Source organism: Prionailurus viverrinus, chromosome F2 (genome assembly GCF_022837055.1).
Source record: "Prionailurus viverrinus isolate Anna chromosome F2, UM_Priviv_1.0, whole genome shotgun sequence".
Taxonomy (NCBI): Eukaryota; Metazoa; Chordata; class Mammalia; order Carnivora; family Felidae; genus Prionailurus; species Prionailurus viverrinus.
Window position 1 is genome coordinate 68,409,157 of NC_062578.1, and position 19,645 is coordinate 68,428,801.

Here is a 19,645-nt window from a genome sequence, read left to right on the forward strand (position 1 = left end):
CACTACTCAAAGATGGAAATAAAAGCTCAGGAAACCTAAGTGATTTCCCCCAAACTCACAAAGCTTGTAAAAGGCAGGACCAAAACTCAAATGTAGTCCTGAGATTCATGGTTTTTTTTGTTTTTGTTTTTTTTTTTTTTTTTTTGCACACTACTTTCCTAGGTGGAGATAAGAGAATAGAAAGCCCTGAAAACTATGTTAGGTGTTTGTAGGCATTGCTGGTTTTTTGATGAGTGATATTATCTGACTAGTGAAGATAATCGTGGTGACAGAGTGAAGGGTGAGTTGGGAAAAGATATCGCAAGGAGCGAGACAAGATTGACAACTACCACAGAAATCCAAGCAAAATGCGTCAACGGTCTAAGTACCGTTGGAAATACAAACACGGGGAGAAGAGATTTGGATGGAGAATTCACACACTGGGAAGACAGATGACAGATGGTCTCAAGGCAGCGAGGAGGTCTAGATTAGGTTTGTGGTCTCAACTTTTTTTTTTTTTTAATCACATACTCCTTAATGGTTACTCTTTTTCTTTCTTTTCTTTTTTTTTTTTAAAGTTTATTTATTTATTTTGGGATAGAGAGTGTGTGCGTGAGCTGGGGAGGGGCAGAAAGAGAGAGAATCCCAAGCAGGCTCCACACTGTCAATGCACAGCCCAGTGCGGGGCTCGAACTCACAAACCATGAGATCATGACCTGAGCTGAAATCAAGAGTCGGAAGGAAGCTTAACTGACTGAGCCACCCAGGTAGCCCGATAGTTAAATACTTTTGAGTATGTATCCAGGACAGAAATACTACTATTTTATATTACTCTCCTTTCCAGCAGATTTTCTTGTGTATATCCATTTTAGAGGTCACTGGAATTAAGAAGAATGGTTGTTTGGGAAGGTTGTCAGGAGGAAAAAGTAGCAAATTAGAGTTTCGTTTTGGACATACAGAGTTTGAGGCACCTAGAGGAGCGCAGTCACTTGGAGATGCTTCATTCAGAGTTGGAAGTGAGCAGTAAAGATTTTAGGAAGTAAAATCATACCAAGCCTCTGTTCTAGGTGAAATTCAGCTTTATCCTCAAAATAGAGCCCAGTTTTTTTTATTCCCTAGTTCTACTTTCTGTAAAAGAATAATTACAGATTAAAAAGTCAGGAGTCTGTTTTATATTATTTTTAGCTACGTAATCTTTAGTTGATTGTTTTAGTATTTTATCATTTGATTCTCAACTAAATATTTACAGATTTTTGAAAATGCTATCCCTGGTGCTCTAAATTAAAGAGTGAGTATTCTTGAAATAACTCTTTTGTGTAGTCTAAAACATGAAAATCTTTTTTTTAAGACCTTGTAGACTGTAATTCATTGACCTATTCAGACTTCCTTAAAATATTCAAAGGTATCAACCCTAAGTGTCTCTTCCAAACAAAGAGATTCATCCTAAGATCAGGATGTCTTTATAAATGGCTTATGCTTTTCAGTAACTTTCTCAAAAGTAGAATTCTCATTTCCTTCTGGCTAGTCCTCTGTTACTGAGTTAATACCTATAAAGCATAGCCCAGAATACTTTCCATTTATTAAGACCCTACAATTCTATGATTAAAGGCACAAATGCTGGTTGGTGTTTTGGGGGTGGTTCAGTTTGGTTTGATTTTAATTAAGAATACTGTTTTTTCAACCTTCAGCCAACAAAATCTTTTACCCTTGATGTTCAAAGCATCTCCCCCCCTTGGGGAAGTAGGGATGAAAAACAGCTGTAGTTCCTCCATCTCATGAAGCTCAGTTCACTTACTTCCTTTTGTTTATTTTCTATTCAGCATCAATATCAGTGTCCGTGATGAATATTTATTGAATACGCAGTGAATAGTGGTACTATTGTAAGCTGATCACATGCTGATGTGGGAATGCACCTTTTCTTTCTTTGTTGCTTAATGGATAAAAGGCACAAAGAACTTAGGAGACTAGGTCAAGTTCATGAAAAGAATCTTTGGTTCACTTGGGCAAATGAGCCTCAAAACACCTACGTAAAAAGGAAACATTCCAATTGGAAGAAATGGCAAAGCAAAGTCAAGTTGATGGGTCTCCCTGATCTTGCCCCTGTCTTTCTTAGACAGCAGAGGGCAGCAGCAGGAGACACTCGTTCTCCCGGAGCCATCAGCTCTCGCTCGCTACCTCTTTCCTTCACTGAGTGTCTGTACAGCTGCCCTGCATTGACAGCAAATAGTTTGAGACTCTTGAGATAGAGGATTAAAGCACTGAACAAAATCATGGTATAGACCGGTAGTTAATAAAAATGACAGTATCTGATTTTACGTTTTTTTTTTAAATTTCTTTAAACGTTTATTTATTATTGAGAGACAGAGAGACAGAGAGACACAGAGTGTGAGCAGGGGAAGGGTAGAGAGAGGGGGAGACACAGAATCCGAAGCAGGCTCCAGGCTCTGAGCTGTCAGCACAGAGCCCAACACGGGGCTCGAACTCACAAACTATGAGATCGTGACCTGAGCCACAGTCAGTCGCCCAACCAACTGAGCCACCCCGGCGCCCCGATTCTAGAGAATTTTTGAGAGGACAGATATTTAGGACTGTTAGTCATAAAATAAACCTGATAGTCTCAGAATGTTCGTAATGGTTTTACAGATGGAAGGAAGCAGGGTGAGCCAAGCTACAGGAAGTGCTATGCTGCAGCGAGGATTTGGTAAATGTGAATGAATGGTTGCTGACATGTCTTCAAGAAAAGAGCTTGTTTCTGTAGCTTATCTGGAATTCACAGTCGGTTGCTGCTTCGTATGTGTCTAGCATAAAACAGCAGTGATTGCCAAAGTAAAGTGATTAAAGCATCTCAAGACTTTTGTTCTAGTTCTGCCACTTTAATATTGATACGTGCTCAGACACCAACCTCTTGAAAGCTCGTTCTCATTCCCTGGGACAGAGTTTGCGTTTCCTTGTGCATTATTACCTCAGAACTCTGATTGTAGCTCTTCTGCGCACTGTAGGTCACACCCCACTAGTGAATAATGACATCATTGTAAAAGGTCTTGACCAGCATTTTGCTATAAAAGATGCTGAACAGGGTAGGTTAGAAAATGCCACATGCACCATGTGATTTCATAAAACTTTTGTCCGTTTCAACATATGTTCATATACACTGAGTTGTGACATAAAATGTCATCTCTTAGTGCAGATCATGTTTAAAGTTTTTGAAAATCACTGCATTGTACCATGCATCACATCATCATGTAATTCTGTCTGTAAATCTCTCCCCTCTACTAGACCAGGCACCTCTAGAAAGACGGAATCACATTTTCACGTTTTCTTTGTCTCTTAATTCCTAATACCAGGACAGATCTGCCTGACAGATACGAGGTGTTCAGTAAATGTTTGTGGAATGCATGCATGCATGCATGCATGAATGTCACTTAATTTCTCTGAACCTCGTATTTCTTTCTCATAAGTTGGAATGTTACCCACCGTATCTCACAGTGTTATTCTAAAGATCAGTTGAGATCATGTATGTGAAACTGCTTTACAGAACAGTTATGAGCGTAATCAGGATTATTGTCTGCAGTAATTTTGTCGTTGGGCAAATATAAGCCTCAGGAGTTGTAGAAATCTTAACTCAGTGTTCTCAGGATGATGTATTTTTTTTTTTTTTTTTGTAGTTCTGTTCATAAAACTGTGATAGTCCTTCGTAGACACCGAGCTAGGAGACAGTCTTGAAAAACTGGGTGGGTGCCTTTTTTAAACTTTTGATTATGAAGCCTTTCCACATACAAAGTAGGTACAGGGAGGAAAATGTTTGCCTCTACCCTTCTGGGTTCCTTAGACTGGTCTATTAATGAAACCGATTTAAGATTAACAGGAGATTAAAAGGAGAAAGACAAACCTAATTGCCTAGGTCCAGGAGCCCCACAAAAATATGAGAGGCAGCTGAGGTTTCTATGCCACCCCGAGCTAAACAGAAGGTGGCAGGAGTCTGGCGCTTCAGAGGGAAGGAAGACACCTCGCAGGGAGATGGGAAGAGCCGATATTTGGTAAACAAATGTTCGTCATGCCATCCGGAGCCAGTGGACCACAGAGAGGACTTCGAACCAGCAGGCTTTGCCAGCTCCCCTCAGCTCACCACACCCAGCTCCCGGTCTCTGTAGTTATCTCTGGTGGTGATTCTCTTCCAGGACCAAGCCCTCTACTTAAATTGTTAGAGGCAGTTAAGCGGGAGGTGAAAAGCTCTTCCTGACTCTTGTGGGCCCTGATTGTCTTCAGCTCAAAAGAATGCACAGGCCACAGCGGTGCATTTCGGGGAGGCTCATTCTGAAAGCACAGTTAGAGGGTGGACTTCTGTGTTCTCACCCCCATCTTCAACAGCCAGCTGCTCAGAGCCAGTTTTGTTTCGTATGCACCCTCTCCTACCTCCCCTTCCCATCTTACTGTGAAACAAGAATAGATTTCTTTTCCCCTCCTCCCTCTCCTCCTCCTCCTCCTCCTCCTCCTCTTCCCCCCTCCTCCTCCTCCTCCTCCTCCCCCCTCCTCCTCCCCCCCTCTTCCTCCCCCCCTGTTTAGTTTGTCAAGTATGTAGAAATTGCCTTAACATTCTTTTAAATGAGTTATTCTCTGACAGGAACTAGCAGGTAAACAAGATACATTATTTCCCAAGATTTTCATATGATGGTGAACAAGTATATTGCAAAACACAGATCACATTCCAGAGTTGTAACTAGTTCTGGAGGCTTAGTTACACAATTGCCAACTCTGTCCTCTTCTGCAGAGATGTGGTCTTACAGAAAAGTAGTCTGAAGCATGATAGAGGAGCACTTTTAAGCTTTTGGAATTTTTGCTTTCTGTCATATAATATTCCTCGAGCTTTTGACCTTGAGCTGGGCAACAAAGTGTATCCAACTGAGACCTCTGGAATACTGGAAAGCAGTAATAAACTCTACTTCGAGACCACAGCGCAGGGCTGTAACATGGAACTCAGAAGTCAAGAGTCCCCTTAGAAGCAGGGAATTTTTAAAACACAGTAAATAAGAATCACTTATTTTATTAATTTTTATTGAACTTTTTTTGGTTTCATAATTTTGCGATTCAGGTCTTCAGATGATACAAATAATTTTAAAACAAAGATGTTTAATTCTGTCACATATTTTATTTATCTAGAATCTTTCTTCCTTCAAGTCAAACATGGAGCTCATTTTGATTTGTCATAAGGTACTGCTAAATTTTGCCCATTGTGGTAAATGAGTTGTCAGTGACTTTTGCGTGTCTCCGTTGTCTTGAGGTTTTTAATGTATCCTGGACATTTTTTCCCCAAATAAAATAGATATAAGTACACTTTTATGTTAAAATATTTCACGATCTATTTATACTAACATAAGGAGGTTGCCCCAAACCCAGTGGGGAGGGTTATGGGTCGGGAGTACCAGATAGTGGAGGTGAAAGTCATGTGATAGGAGTGTCCTGACTCCAGAGATGTTGTGGATCGCAGATCTGGGTAGATTTCTTTCAGGGACATGACCATTTCCCCAGTCTCCCCTGCTGGATAGCTAGAAATCATCTTTTCCTCGGTCATTCCCGGCATCCCAGAAATAGATCCTTACTGATTATTTATTTAGAAAAGTCTCAGGCTTTATCTTTTTCATTCCCTTGGCCAGGGCATCAGTTTTTATTTTTATCAGCATACATCTGGACTCTGATAGCGTTGAGGAGAAACGAACTGATACATTGTGACCGTGCCATTTTATGTGCACTTAATCTTCAACAAACCTGAGAGGCAGGGCCGTTACCCGCACGTCTCAGGTTGTGAAAACTGGACGAGCTCTTACAGGTGTATTCTGTTGCTGAGGAATCTCCTGGCCCTGAGTTTTTCTGCCCCTGTTTGGTACATTCTGTGCCAAAATACCATGATAACCTCCCCAAAATGTAACTCTTGCGTAATAAAACCTATCATTGCTGATGCAGCACTTTACAAATTACTAGGGATTTTTCACGTTTGATTTCATTCTGCACGAAGTACTCCACGAGGTTGGTATTCTGTTACTGCCTTGTCAAGTACCCTGTAGTGACTTCTGTTTCCCATGAAACCAGTGATAAGCTCTTAATATTGATGACGTTGCCCATTTGATGCTGTTTGATGCCGTTGTGTCTGATTAGACATCACGCCCCTCGGTATAAACTGGAGTTGGAGTTAACCTGAGCCAGGGGAGCTTCCTTGGGGTCCTCTTCAGGTGTCGTTCTCGTCTCTTCCTAACATGTGCTCACGCACAGCTCTTGTCCGTATCGCCCTGCTTTTCCCTCACCTCTGTCCTCCCAGTGTGAACTCTACCAGGGCCTGGGACTCATTTCAGGTCCTGCCTTTTTGAAGGAGCCTTCCCCAATAATTTATGTCTTTCTGTCTGTTTTTTCTTCTTGATCTCTCTCATCAGATATGTTTCCCCTTGAATGGAATTTAAAAGTTTCTCTCCTAACTATCAAAATAATGTATTGCTTCATGTAAAAAGATTATATAGGACACTTGAAAATGAAAAGGTTAACTCCTGGCTTCCCAGGCCCCGTTCATAGAAGTAACCACTGCTACGTGCTCTCACAGCCATTATTTCTGGCCATAAACAAGAATGTGTGTGGGCACACACTCACACACATGCCTGTTTACACACGTGGGAGATAGAGATAGATCTGTCTTATACACAGACACCGTCTTACAACTTTCTTTTTTCACTTGACAATGTATCTTGGAAAACTTCCCACGTTGGTGAGTGGAGGTGATTTCGTTGAAAATATTGCCTTGTTGCCTCAAATTGTTTCATGTCAGATCATTTTATGCATCCACATCTCCTCTCCCTTCGAAACAAGGAAATGGCAACCCCTCCGGAACAGGTGTAATTCCATATTCGTTCTCATGTCCGTTCCTTTGCTCTGTACTCTTTGTGCATTGTCTGCATATTTCACTGTGTGTGCCGTGGCAGATTAAGAACGTTTGCCTCCCATAACCCCCAAGGAGTCAGGATCTAGTAGGTAAGACTCTACATTTATACATATAACTGTAACACAGAAAGAAGTTGACAAGTGACACAGATTTCTGTTACTGGAAATACAGCCCATCACATTACTTGAACAATCCTCTTGCTGAAAACAACCCCAACTATTGAATATGTATAAGAAAACATCCTCAGAGCAGCAAAGGACTGAAAATCAGAGGAAATATAAGAAACAGTGAGAATCCATGGAGATTTAGAGAACAGAAGCTGCTGTTGCCCTGAGGGCATTTGATGCAGGCTAATTTGAGCTTTGCCTGCCTCACAGGTAGTGAGACTATACAGAAAGCTAGGAAATGATTAACATAAGATTCAGCATGATGATATGGGGGGGGGGGGCACAGGGGTTTCTGGGGCACTGAGAATTTTCTGTTTATTGACTTGGTGGGAGCAAACAGTAGTTTGGTTTCTAAACAGCATATTTATTTTTTGTACTTTTTAAAATACATGTTATAACTGACAACAAAAAATTAAATGTAGAAGAAGTTATAAAACAGTATATATATTACAATCTCACATATGTGTATATATATTACATAAATGGGATGTGTAATATATAAATTTTGCATGTTGATATAATGTATAAATTTATGTTTATGTATATAAATATGTGTGTTTGGGGCTGCTGAAGCGTGTGCGTGTATGTGTGTGTGTGTGTGTGTTTCATATATGTAGAAAAAGATCTGGAAGAGTATTCACTGCACTACTGGGGGCAACCTTGAGAGGGTGGAGAAGTAGAAAGGAAGGAACTTCTATTTCATGCTTCACTGTTGTTAAATTTTTAAAGTAATCATCAGTGTTATTTGTTTTCGTTTTTGTTTTTGTTTTTTTATTTAAAAATTTTTTTTTCAACGTTTATTTATTTTTGGGACAGAGAGAGACAGAGCATGAACGGGGGAGGGGCAGAGAGAGAGGGAGACACAGAATCGGAAACAGGCTCCAGGCTCTGAGCCATCAGCCCAGAGCCCGACGCGGGGCTCGAACTCCTGGACCGCGAGATCGTGACCTGGCTGAAGTCGGACGCCTAACCGACTGCGCCACCCAGGCACCCCTGTTTTTGTTTTTTTTTTAATCAGACTTACAGAAAGATGTGGCTTCTGTCTCTCTGCCCATAAATATAAAAGGACTCCCTCTGCCATGCTTTATATCACTTGGCACAGCACCTTCTTCTTTTTTTTTTTTTTAAACACACGTATCTTGTTCCTTTGCAAGACTTAAAGGGAACAAGACAATATTGTGTTTATCTTTATATTTCTTGTACCTTAAAAAGAGAGAAAGGCTGTAGGCATCCAGTGGATACAACATTTCCTTAGAGGCTGTTTTGAATGTTATTTTGTACCTGGCACAGCAGTGGGCATAAAGTTGGCACAGTGAGTACAGGTTGATTTGACTTTAACTGACACTTTGTGGAACCTGTAGGCAAATGTGGAGTCCACCTTGCGGTGCCCCTCTTGATCTCAGAAAGCAGGGAAATGAAAATACTCTCTGAAAATTAATCGAAGAAATGAACATCTAAGAGATTAAAGCCAAGAGAGCCATTGTGATCTTAAGAGACATAAAGACTCCTTGGACAGTAAAATTTGACTATACCCTAATTGAGGGTATTGACATCTTAAAACTGCCCAAACATATAAAATCTTCATCAGATGAGCATTTTCTCTGTCTCTCAAACAGAGAAAAAGAAAACCAATCAATTTAATTGTGGTGATACCCAGCAAAGCACCTTCTGAGCAGTGGCACCTGCCAGGCTGAGGCAAGCATCCAGCCTGCCTGGCAGGTGGGTAACCCTCTTGTAGAGAGCTGCAGAGACTTATGCCATTTGGTGCTGGAATCCTGTGTAATTAACTCCACTTGCTCTGCTTCCACGCCCACCACGCTTCCCTGCGGTAAATTTTCCTTCCCAAGGAGATAATTCACTATCAGGCTGATACATTCAGTATACCTGATTCTTCTGTTGTTCACTGTAAATAATAAAGTCGCCTTCTTCTTCTTCTTTTTTTTTTTTAATACATCTGTGTCTTGTGAGTTTTGTTAGCATGAGTCTGCATTCCTGGGTCCAGTCCATGAGATCGGGTGTCAGAGTCTGTGAGGCCCCTCAAGGTAAATACTACCTTGAGGGCATCTGTGGGAGCAGACTGCTGGATGTCCCAGGTGATGCGCATCCATGTCGCCATGCCTCATGCTTCCTTCCCATTCCACACTTCACAAGAATAATTCTTCCCAGAAGTAGTGTATTAAGAACATCTTCATGATGTGCACATTTCACTTAGTACCAAATTAAATGATCTCAGCGAGAGTAGACCCTTTTCTTCTGGGTGAGTATTACTTGTTCGGTTTGGCAGATTTCACCCCTGTATGGAGGGGTGGAATGTATACTGTAGACGCCTCATCATGAGCATCTCTGACAACTCATTTCCAGTTCTGGCTTCTCGGCCTCTTCTGGCTTCACTCTGGCTCTCATCTCATTGTCAACATTGATCCTGGCATCATTCTCAAGTCACACTTCCTAACCTGGGTCTCTCTTGCAGCAGTGAAACCTAAAGAAGATAGAAGACACAATGAGGTCGACAAGATTAAGGATAAGGATTCAAGTAGAGCAGGCAATGGACGAGGTTATAGAATTTTTTTCTTCCGTTCTCATCTTTCTCTCTTTCCTCAGAACAGTCCCAGTAGCATTTGAAAAGGTTTCAGATCCCACACACTGCTCTGGAAACAATACAGCCCAGTTCTCAGTGACATGTTCAGCTCATCTATGAATATAACGGAACTTAGACCAGATTTCAATAAATCATTAACCGCAATTTCTTGCTAAGAAGGATATCAGGGCAAAACCCGTTACAACTCTGAAGTGAGTCCCGGAGGTTTGTTTTTTTGTTTGTTTTTTTAAGTGAATATGGCATCAAATATTACACTGTCGGGTGGGACTTTACTAAATTATAATTTTTCCCCTTTCTTCTCTACTTCCCCTTTCACCCCAGCTTCCAGCCAGAATAACCGATCACTAAGTTTCCCCATAAATGTATCAGGAATTTACCCAGAGCAGTCCTCACTTGTCACTATTATTTAAAGTAATACATTTTTGTGAGTAGATTAAAACCTCACAAAAAGTCCAGATAGAATAGTTGAATATAGAATCTTAAAGGGATGTTTTACAAACTTGGTTTTGAAAAACTATTTTTGTAGCATTCACGATTTTGTCCATTTACACAATTGGAGTTCTGCAGCAGAATTAGGCACTAGTGGATTAATAGTATGTATAATAAATTCATGAGGCTCCCATCTGTGTGCATCACGAGAGCTGTTCTTGTGTGTTGTTAAGTGATCCCGGGGCTGAATTGCTAGACAGGTAGTGTGGACCATTCCTGATTACCTAGATGCTAATTAACTGGTCAAGAGAATTCGCCAGGCCTTTGGACCCAATTCACCAAACGGGCTTTCATTTCCTTTGGATGAAAGATGCTGCTAATGAGGACAGGGTCCAGTTTCCATCTGTTGTAAGTGAGGTTTGTTTCACACCTAGAGACATCTTAGATGTAAGATCAGTAACTACCCTGCGGACTCTGCAGTGGGGGAAGTTAGGCCAGCTGGCATTGAAACACAAAGTAATCAAGCCTGTCACCACTCCGAACCACCTGTCCTACCTTTGTGGATTAGTAACATCTCAGACCGAGGTTAACATTTTCTAAAGCAAACCAGGCAGTATGCTGATATGAAAACTTACCAAAAAAAGAAAGAGCATGTTCTCTTTCTTTTTTTTTTTTTTTTAGATTTTTTTTTTTTTAATGTTTTATTTATTTTTGAGACAGAGAGAGGCAGAGCATGAGCGGGGGAGGGGCAGAGAGAAAGGGAGACACAGAATCGGAAGTAGGCTCCAGGCTCTGAGCTGTCAGCACAGAGCCCGATGCGGGGCTCGAACTCACAAGCCGCAAGATCATGACCTGAGCCGAAGTCGGACGCTTAACCGACTGAGCCACCCAGGCGCCCCATATTAAATGTTTAATTAATTCAGGGGAGGATGCACATGGTCAGCATTTATTAAGAAAAAAGGAAACCCTAGAACTTTCAAAACTGCCTGTGTTTTTCAGAACTTACATACATTTTATCATTTGACCAAAGCGCCTGATACGTTGTCAAGATTCCTGCAATTCAGGAAGTACATAAACTGTACTATGAGTGGAGGAGTAGAGTGAGCCAGGGAAAGAGGGTCACCTGAGATGTGATGAGGGTTTGACCTCCCCCCCCTTTCCTGCGCCTCCCTTGTCATAAGCCTAGCCCACTGCCTTCCTCTTCCTTTTCTCTTGCCTTTTGTTGAAGGTCAGAGTCTAGATAGGGAAGTCACCGGCCAGAACTGAAAAGACCAACTTCCCTGAAGTTGAGCAGCATCATGGCAAGCTGAAGTTTTCAGTTTTCAAAATTATACAGATCTCTTCAGACTTTGATACCCTTTGCATGGAAACCACCCTTTCACACACTGACTGCATGAGGACCCCGTGTAAAATTGTCACGGAGACAGAAGTTCCTTTTTTCTCTCTGTTCTGCCTCAGATTGCAGCCCTCGACTCTCTGACCTTGTCCCTTTTCAGTAAAAGCTTTACCTTAAGGCTGGGTAGCGTTAGGGCAATCCCTGTGTGTATATGTGTGTTGTATGTATGCATCTGCATTTTGGTTTTGCTAGTTTGTAATACACTTCAGAAGAGTCCTTTCTAATCAAGCATTTCTTAAATTTTTAGGATTATTGACTGTTTAGACAGTCTAAAACTGTCAGGATGTATATCCTGTCAGGATGACAGTCTAAAACTGTCAACAAATGTATATACACATAAAATGTTGGGTACAATTCTGTGATGTTCATGCACTGTTGATGCCTGTTTACGGATCTCCACTGATTCGGAACCCCTCTGCCAATGATAGAATTCCAAAGTTGTCTGCTTGCATGGTCACTTGTGGTATATGAAAATGTATTCATTCACCAGATGCCCATCAAATGCCTACTCTCTGCCGGGAACCATGCAGGGCACTGAAATACAGTGTAAAGGACAGTGGCCCACCCATCAAAATTTCCACCGTAATTGACGAGATAGACAAGAAACAGACAATTACAACACAGAATTGATGCAGTTGTAGGGGAAATATAGACTGTTTGGGGGAGCACATCAGACAAGTGTTTAATTCAGCTTTGGTTCCTCAAGAAGTTCTCCTTACAATGACACTGGAGTTATTCTCCCAAGTAGTAGGAATGCTATGTACAAAGTCAAGGGCATTAGACACTTGTGGGTCATGTTGAGAAGTTCAGATTTGATTTTATTTTTAAATTTTTTTTTCAACGTTTTTTTATTTATTTTTGGGACAGAGAGAGACAGAGCATGAACGGGGGAGGGGCAGAGAGAGAGGGAGACACAGAATCGGAAACAGGCTCCAGGCTCTGAGCCATCAGCCCAGAGCCCGACGCGGGGCTCGAACTCACGGACCGCGAGATCGTGACCTGGCTGAAGTCGGACGCTCAACCGACTGCGCCACCCAGGCGCCCTTCAGATTTGATTTTAAAAGGACTTAGTGGAGGGATGATAAGAACTGACCTGTGAGGAAGATAAGAGACTGTGGCATGGAAAATGGGTTGGGACAAGCAGGACGGGAGGCTGGCAGACTCAGCAGTAAACGAAGCAGACAGTAGTAGTGATTTTCACTAAAGTGCTGACTATGGATGAAAGGAAGGGGATGAGTGGGAAGAAAATGAATTGGAAACCATAGGACTTAGCGATTGATTGAATTCATTGCTTCAACAAATACTTGTTGTGCTATGTATTAGGCACTCTTTGTTGTTGTTGTTGTTGTTGTTGTTGTTGTTGTTGTTGTTATTTTTTTGCTGGCCACTCCTGAGCCCTTTGATGTGAGAATTCATGATTCCCTATTTAGCTCAGGTTGTGGGGAATGTGTGAAGTTTAATATATAAGCTCAGGTTACCATCTCGAACCAGAAGTCTATCTGGCACATCCTGATGAGTGGTAGCAGACTAGATGAGACACCATTTCCGTCCTCATGTCCAGCGGCAAAGACATGCAGGCTTCTGGAGTGGACAGCTCAGCAGATGATGGTGCTGGTCACCAGAGATGGAACAGATGTGTCTCAGGTGCTGGGCAGGAGAAGTGTTTCTTCAAGCTATAAATGCCGCTCCTGAGATTTCAGGATATCCCTGTAGTTGAGAGTCAGCATGCTTAATGACATGTTGCTGATGGGAGAAAGTTTCTACATAAACAGTATTCAGGGTGGGGCTTGAGAATCACTGATAGAGACGACAGTTGGAGCCAGGAGGAGTATGTAGAATGAGAAGAGAGGAGGGCTGAGGATTGGACCAGGCAAAGCCGTGGAGAAAGAAGAGGAATCTGATGAGAAAGCCAAAGAGTATAAAGAACGTAATGCCTGTTCCAAGGTGGAGCCCGGGGAACAGAAGGGAGGAATGGCAGTGTGGCAGCAACAGTCAGCTTCAGGATGGTTGTGGGTAGGCTTCTGGTTCAAGAGCGTAGCCTGAGCTCACATATTAAACTTCACACGGTCAGACTCCACTTTGGCTGAAGGGAATCGTGAATCTTCACATCAAAGGGCTCAGAGGTGGCTGGCAAAAAATAATGAAGATATTTTATGCTATATGAATTGTATCTCAGTAAAGCAGTTATTAACAAAAAGAATAATGATGAAAAATCCTCTTTTAAATGTATTCTGACATAATTGTTATACTTAAAAAAGGAATAAACTGTAAGCATCCCGATGTGTGGGGATGGGATAGGGTGGGGTGAAGGAGAAGATGTCCACAAAAGGAGAATAAATTTGTGCCCAGTCACCTACCAAGTTTGTGTGAGGAAAGCAGTGGCGCGTCACATTAGACGTTAGCGGGAGAGTGCTGTTATTCCAATTCTACAGCCAGCTGGGGCGTCATTGCTTTCATTGGAAGGGCACAAAAAGATCATCTTTGACATTGAACGACTTGCAAAACATCCCACTTGTGTACTTGTCCTGAAAAACAAACAAAAATGCAAAGACATGCTAGAGCCAAGCAAGTAATTAGAATAAATTAAACTCAATGAAGGGAAGAATAGTAATAGAATTTTTCTTAAGTGGTATGGAATTAACTATGAATAACAGTTATCCATTAAGTAGTGAGCCATCGTTATGCTAACGATAAAGGATCCCTCAAAAAATGAATGTAACAGACTAATAATAACAGGGACCTACAATTATAAAAATGCTTCGACAGTTTGGCAGGCAGAAGGAAGATATAGGAGTGCCAAGAGACTCCATGCTATCTTACTATTGGCTTCTGTAAAGAAATAAGAAATGAGAGAAATGAAGAAAGCTGTGAGTGAAGCAGGGCTAGCGTAGAAATGGGATGGAAAGTTTCTTGATTGGCCAAGAGTTGGGGGAGACCTTTTAATATGGCTAAGGGACCGGGAGAGTGGTAAGGAGAAAACAATTTGGAGGCATTAAAAAGCAGAGTATAGTTTAAATTGAAACTGAACATATTCATTACCGCGCAACATAACTACCCTACTCTGTTAAAAGACAAGTATTCAAATTGATTTTTTTAAAAATCCAACCATAATGTGATCCAGAGTCACAGGTTAAAAAAAAAAAAAAAAGGTATATAACCACAGATGCAGAGGGAATTTTTTTAAAAAACAATATTTGAAAAGAATAATATTTTTAACCCTATGACCATAAATTCAATCTATAAAATGAATGACCAAAAATAAATTCTTCAAAAATTGACTCTAAATGGCTAAAATGGGCAAAAATCAGACTAAAAGAAAGATTCCTCCTCAAAAATGCAAATTCTAGACCTATTTATCAGTCATTTCTGTCAGATCTGAAAAGAGCAGATATTTCCTGTGCTTTCTAATGCTACTTCAAAGCACAGAAAAATATGGAAAACTTCCCTGTTTGTTTTATGAAACTAGAATGGCTATGACCAAATTCTGTGGGTTTTTTTTTTCTTTTTTCTCCAGAATTACGAACACTGTCACTTAAAATCAAATGTTTGAAGTCTTCGGTCTGATATTAGCAAATGAAAACCACCAGCTCACTGAAAGAAAGAGTACCAGTGATCAGTTCAGATTTGTTTTGATAATGTAGCATTTGCTTGTCCTTAGAAATCAGTAAGGTGGTAATCACACTGAGGGGTCAAAAGAGGAAAGCCTTGGGGCGCCTGAATGGTTCAGTCCGTTGAGCATGTGACTCTTGATTTTGGCTCACATCATGATCTCAGGGTCGTTAGAGTGAGCCCCACCTGGGGGTGGAGCCTGCTTCAGATTCTCTGTCTCTCTCCCTCTGCCCTTCTCCCCTGTTTGCACGCTCTCTTTCTCCCTAAAAACAAAAATAATAATAATTAATAAAATTAAAACGGGATGAAAGCCTTTTGTCTTCCTCTCATCCAAGCAGTACTCTGGTGATCCAACGATGAACCCAAGTAACCAGCTCCCTTTCTTTGTGAAACTTAGTTCCAGTAGGAGAACAACAATAAATAGACAACTGTTGTAATAAGCACACGTAAGATTTGGCTGTGTGATTGATTTCAAGTCAGTGGGGGAAAGTTGGCTTACCCACGAAAAATCTTTGGAACCATTGGCTAATGTTTCAATAACCCTGTTTTAAATCCCCAGTTTATACTTTACATTAAAATACATTCCAGATGAATTGAAGAGTTTAATGTTAAAAATTGAAACCAAACTGTGGAAAGAAATAAACAGTGATTATTTATGCTACGTTATGTCCTGTTAGACCTTTTTAGTCATGTCAGAAGTAAAAGTGCTTAGGAAGACTTATAGCCTGAAGGATAATGTTGCATTGCTTCTGAGACAATAAGGGCAAAAACAGCTACTTTAAACTCGCAAACATTCAACGAAGCATAACATGTTTGCAAGCTTTATTTGGAGGTTTTTATCTGAAAAGAACCGAAATATCTAGGGGGTAAACGCAACATCATTACTTGATCCGTAAGTCCAGCTGTACCAATAAGACTAACTTTCTCAAGTGCTTGGTACTTGCCAGGCATTGTTCTGATGCTTTACATGTATTCCCTCACGTAGTACTCAAAACAGTCATCTGAAGTAGTTACATGTAGTACTTTCCATATTTTCCAGGTAAAGCTCAGAGGCACAGAAAGGTCTCAAGCTTGCCCTAGGGCGCCCAGCTAATCACTGGAAGAGCCGGGATTCAAACCCCATCTGGTGCCAGAGTCTGCTTTCCTAATATCCCTTAAGCTGTACCAAACATGTCTCTTAATTTTCTGACTTACTAAAGTTCTCAAAAAACAGATTTCTGATGATGAATCCAGGTAGGGGAAAAATTTAATCTGTCTGAAGAGTAAATTTGGGTGAGAGCTTCCCAGTTTGCAGCTAAAGATCCTCTGGGAGCCTTTGAGGGATCCTTTTGTCACCTACATCCAATCTTTGCCAGATCTCTGGCGAGTGTTTGGAATTCAAGTTTCAGTTGCCAAAATAACTTCCAGAAAAATCACTCTGAAGAATTTTTGTGTAAAAGATTTCCCCTGTTTACCCCAAAACAAAGGAGTGGACTTTGAATGTCACTCCTTTCATCAAAATACATTTGCAAGGCTGTTTTTTGTTTTGTTTTGTTTTTTTCCATTTGTGACTATGAAAGCAATAGCAGTGTGCTTAGCATGGCCCACGTTTAGTTCTCTTTTCCATGCCACTGAGGCTGGGAGGCAGAAGATTCCAGCAAGCAAGAACAGTCAAGGCTTACATTCTTTTTAAGCAAATGTTTCCCCCCAAATCTGCCATTATTTTAGTATTTTAAGCTTAGGATTTGTAAGCTTATTTAAAGGTGGCATGGACTTTAAAAGCATTGAGAAACGCTTTTATAGGTTTGCTTATTGGTATGGACGTGTTAAGGTGTTCACAAGATGTTTTTCGAAAACAGCTTGCCTTTCTGTATCCTCCCAGATTTTTCTAGCCGTGTTACTTTTCTGAAAAGGCCTGAAGTGCTGTTGCCATCTCATGATACCAGTGAATTTCAGTGTATCCTTCTATTTTTCAAAGTAAGTTTAGTGTATCTCTATTAATAAGAAATGTGGAAATGCTTATAGCGTAAAAAGTCCGTGATTTCCTTATTGTAATAAGTGTAAACACTTACTAATGAAAAGTAACCCACTTTTACTTTTTTCACTCGTATTCTCTCAAATTCAGGTTTGTCTGAAGTTGTTATAGCTATAATTTCTTATAATTCTCATTTATTTTTGTCAGGTCTCTTCCAGCCATTTATTAGTTTTCATATTTTAAATTTATCTGAATCCTGATCTTTAAATGAGATTTATGCTCACAGCTGATAATAATGTTGATGATAACATTAATGTTAGCATACATACATAGCCTAAATGTCTATATATATTACAATAAAACAGCATGTGCAACATCTCATTTTTGGAAAAGAAGCCAAAAGGAAATATACACAACTATTGATGGTGGGATTACCAGTGATTTAAATATTTATTTGTATGTATATCAAAGTTTTGATAGCAAAAATGTGTTATTTCCATAATTTAAAAGTGCAAATAATTAACAGTGGAGTAAGATAGCTACAGAACAGAATAGACAAATGTCAATAGGTATCTTATTCACCAGCCATACCCTTAGAAAGTGTGATGGGGGGAAGGACAAAATAAATAAGCAAATAATATTATCCTCATTAGTAACATAATACATAAAATGCCCAGAAATGAATTTAAGAAATATGTACATCTTTTCAAAAAGAAAACAAATCTTTCTGAGGTACTTGACACAGTGGAAAATTCTATTATGGGCTCCAGCGGGAAGACCACAATTTTTAACTGGGAGAGGCTTGAATGTGTTTAAATGCCCATGCAAAGAGAAGAAAATTCAATTTTTCACACAATGGAAAGAATGATAGTTCTTTAAGAAGAATCGGTAACATTTGGTGCCTGCGTAGATGTGGAGCTCAAGGAAGTACTAAGGGACAGTGATTCCAAATTCCCAACTTAAGCTCTTGGACAGAAAAGGATCTCACTAATAACAGCAATAAAAGAACCATTTATTGAGAACCTGTTTGTATTAGACACTATAACAGTTATTTTCATAAATTAGCTGATTACAGCTTCACCATCTGAAAGTTATTCTTATTAACCCCACTTTTTAAATAAAGTGGGGTTTTATTCACTTTCCACTTTAATCTGTTCTAGGAGATTTTTCAATTTCTCAGATTTCAATTTCAATTTTATCCACTTTCCACTTTAATCTGTTCTAGATTTTTCAATTTCTCAGATTTCAATTGCAATTTTATTCACTTTCCACTTTAATCTGTTCTAGGAGATTTTTCAATTTCTCAGATGTTATACTGGGCAAGGGTAGCTGCATAAACATTGGGTAGGTAGTGCAGATTATGTTATAAATATATCTTTTAGTTTGTCTTATAAAAGCAGCATTCCGTCCGACTTATCTGTATTATGGAATTGCCAAATTAATGTGCCCCTTCCTCCAGATTGCTTAAAGTGAAGTCATATAGGCAGTCTAATTTACAAGGTAATTACATTTCCTAAATGTTCTGCCACACAAGAAGAATTCCGAGAAAAAAAAGTTCATTCTTTTGGGGAAAACCCATTTTACTTTCTTCATAAAATGCGATGATGTATTCAGTTAATTGACAAATCCCACCAATTTTTTTTTTTTTAAATAGATTATCTAGTGTTTTGGAAGCTCCTCAGAAAGCCTAGAAGAGATTGAATATTTTCAGGTCTGTTTAAGTGTGTGCTTCTAAAGCTATAATGAGGTGTCTGTCTGAATTCAGCAAACTAATTTATTATTAGTTTTTTATTTAGTCAAGATTTACTTTTGGAATTAGGCTTGCAGTCTGATCCTCACTGATGTCACATTATTTCATTTCCTTTGACTTTAATAATTACATTTAATGATTCAAAGTCAGATACCTCTGTTGTCTGTGTGATTCAGTCATGTTTAAAGATGTCTAATAACTGAATGAGGTCTTATGCATTCTTTCATATTCTGTTTAATGGCTAGATGCATGTCAATGCGTAGTATTTGAGTCATCACTGTGCCACAAAATATATTACCAAGACATACAGTGCATCATCAAGTAATCAAATTACAACTATAGCTGTAAACAGGACCCAATTTGCAAAAGTAAATAGTGTGCCCTTTAAGAGAAAGAAAATTTAACGATACTCATCATGCAGGTTCTTGGGTTTAATTAGCTCTGGCTTGCTAAAAGAAAACAAAAAAGCTGAGCGTGTAAATAGGATGCACTTCCCATATGTCACAAATTCTGAATCATTGCTATTTTTTTGTATAACTGACCCACAAAGATTCTTTGCTCTGTTTTTTTCTCTGTGTGCCTCAAGTTTTGAGTTTGTTTTTGTGTTTTGTTTGGCAAAATGAAGGACTAGAATTTGATTAGCTCATAAAGCCCTCCCATTCTTAAACTACTATAAGACTTTAAGTCTCATTTCCTTTGGGCCTTCATCCTTTTGCTAATTGATGGGGCCGACTTGTCTGGAATAGAATCTCCGTGGTGCAAATGACTGACTGCGACTGTGAAGTTCTGTGTAGGCAGTTTGGTCCAGGAATGAACCCATTCGCCGAGCAGGTCCATGCC

General features: G+C 40.0%; 1 protein-coding gene across 2 annotated transcripts in view; it reads left to right on the plus strand.

Annotated features, from left to right (window-relative positions):
• NSMCE2 (NSE2 (MMS21) homolog, SMC5-SMC6 complex SUMO ligase) overlaps window positions 1-19,645 on the plus strand; it is a 216,756-nt gene that overhangs the window by 99,227 nt on the left and 97,884 nt on the right. Inside the window, exons 5-6 of one of the 2 annotated variants that reach the window (XM_047841706.1) lie at window positions 9,539-9,622; window positions 16,963-17,208. The exons of the other annotated variant lie outside the window; for it this stretch is intronic. Coding sequence (XP_047697662.1) covers window positions 9,539-9,622; window positions 16,963-17,081 — 203 coding nt within the window. The 3' untranslated portion in view covers window positions 17,082-17,208. Of the gene's footprint in view, window positions 1-9,538; window positions 9,623-16,962; window positions 17,209-19,645 lie in introns of those variants that run through there. 2 annotated transcript variants of the gene reach the window in all.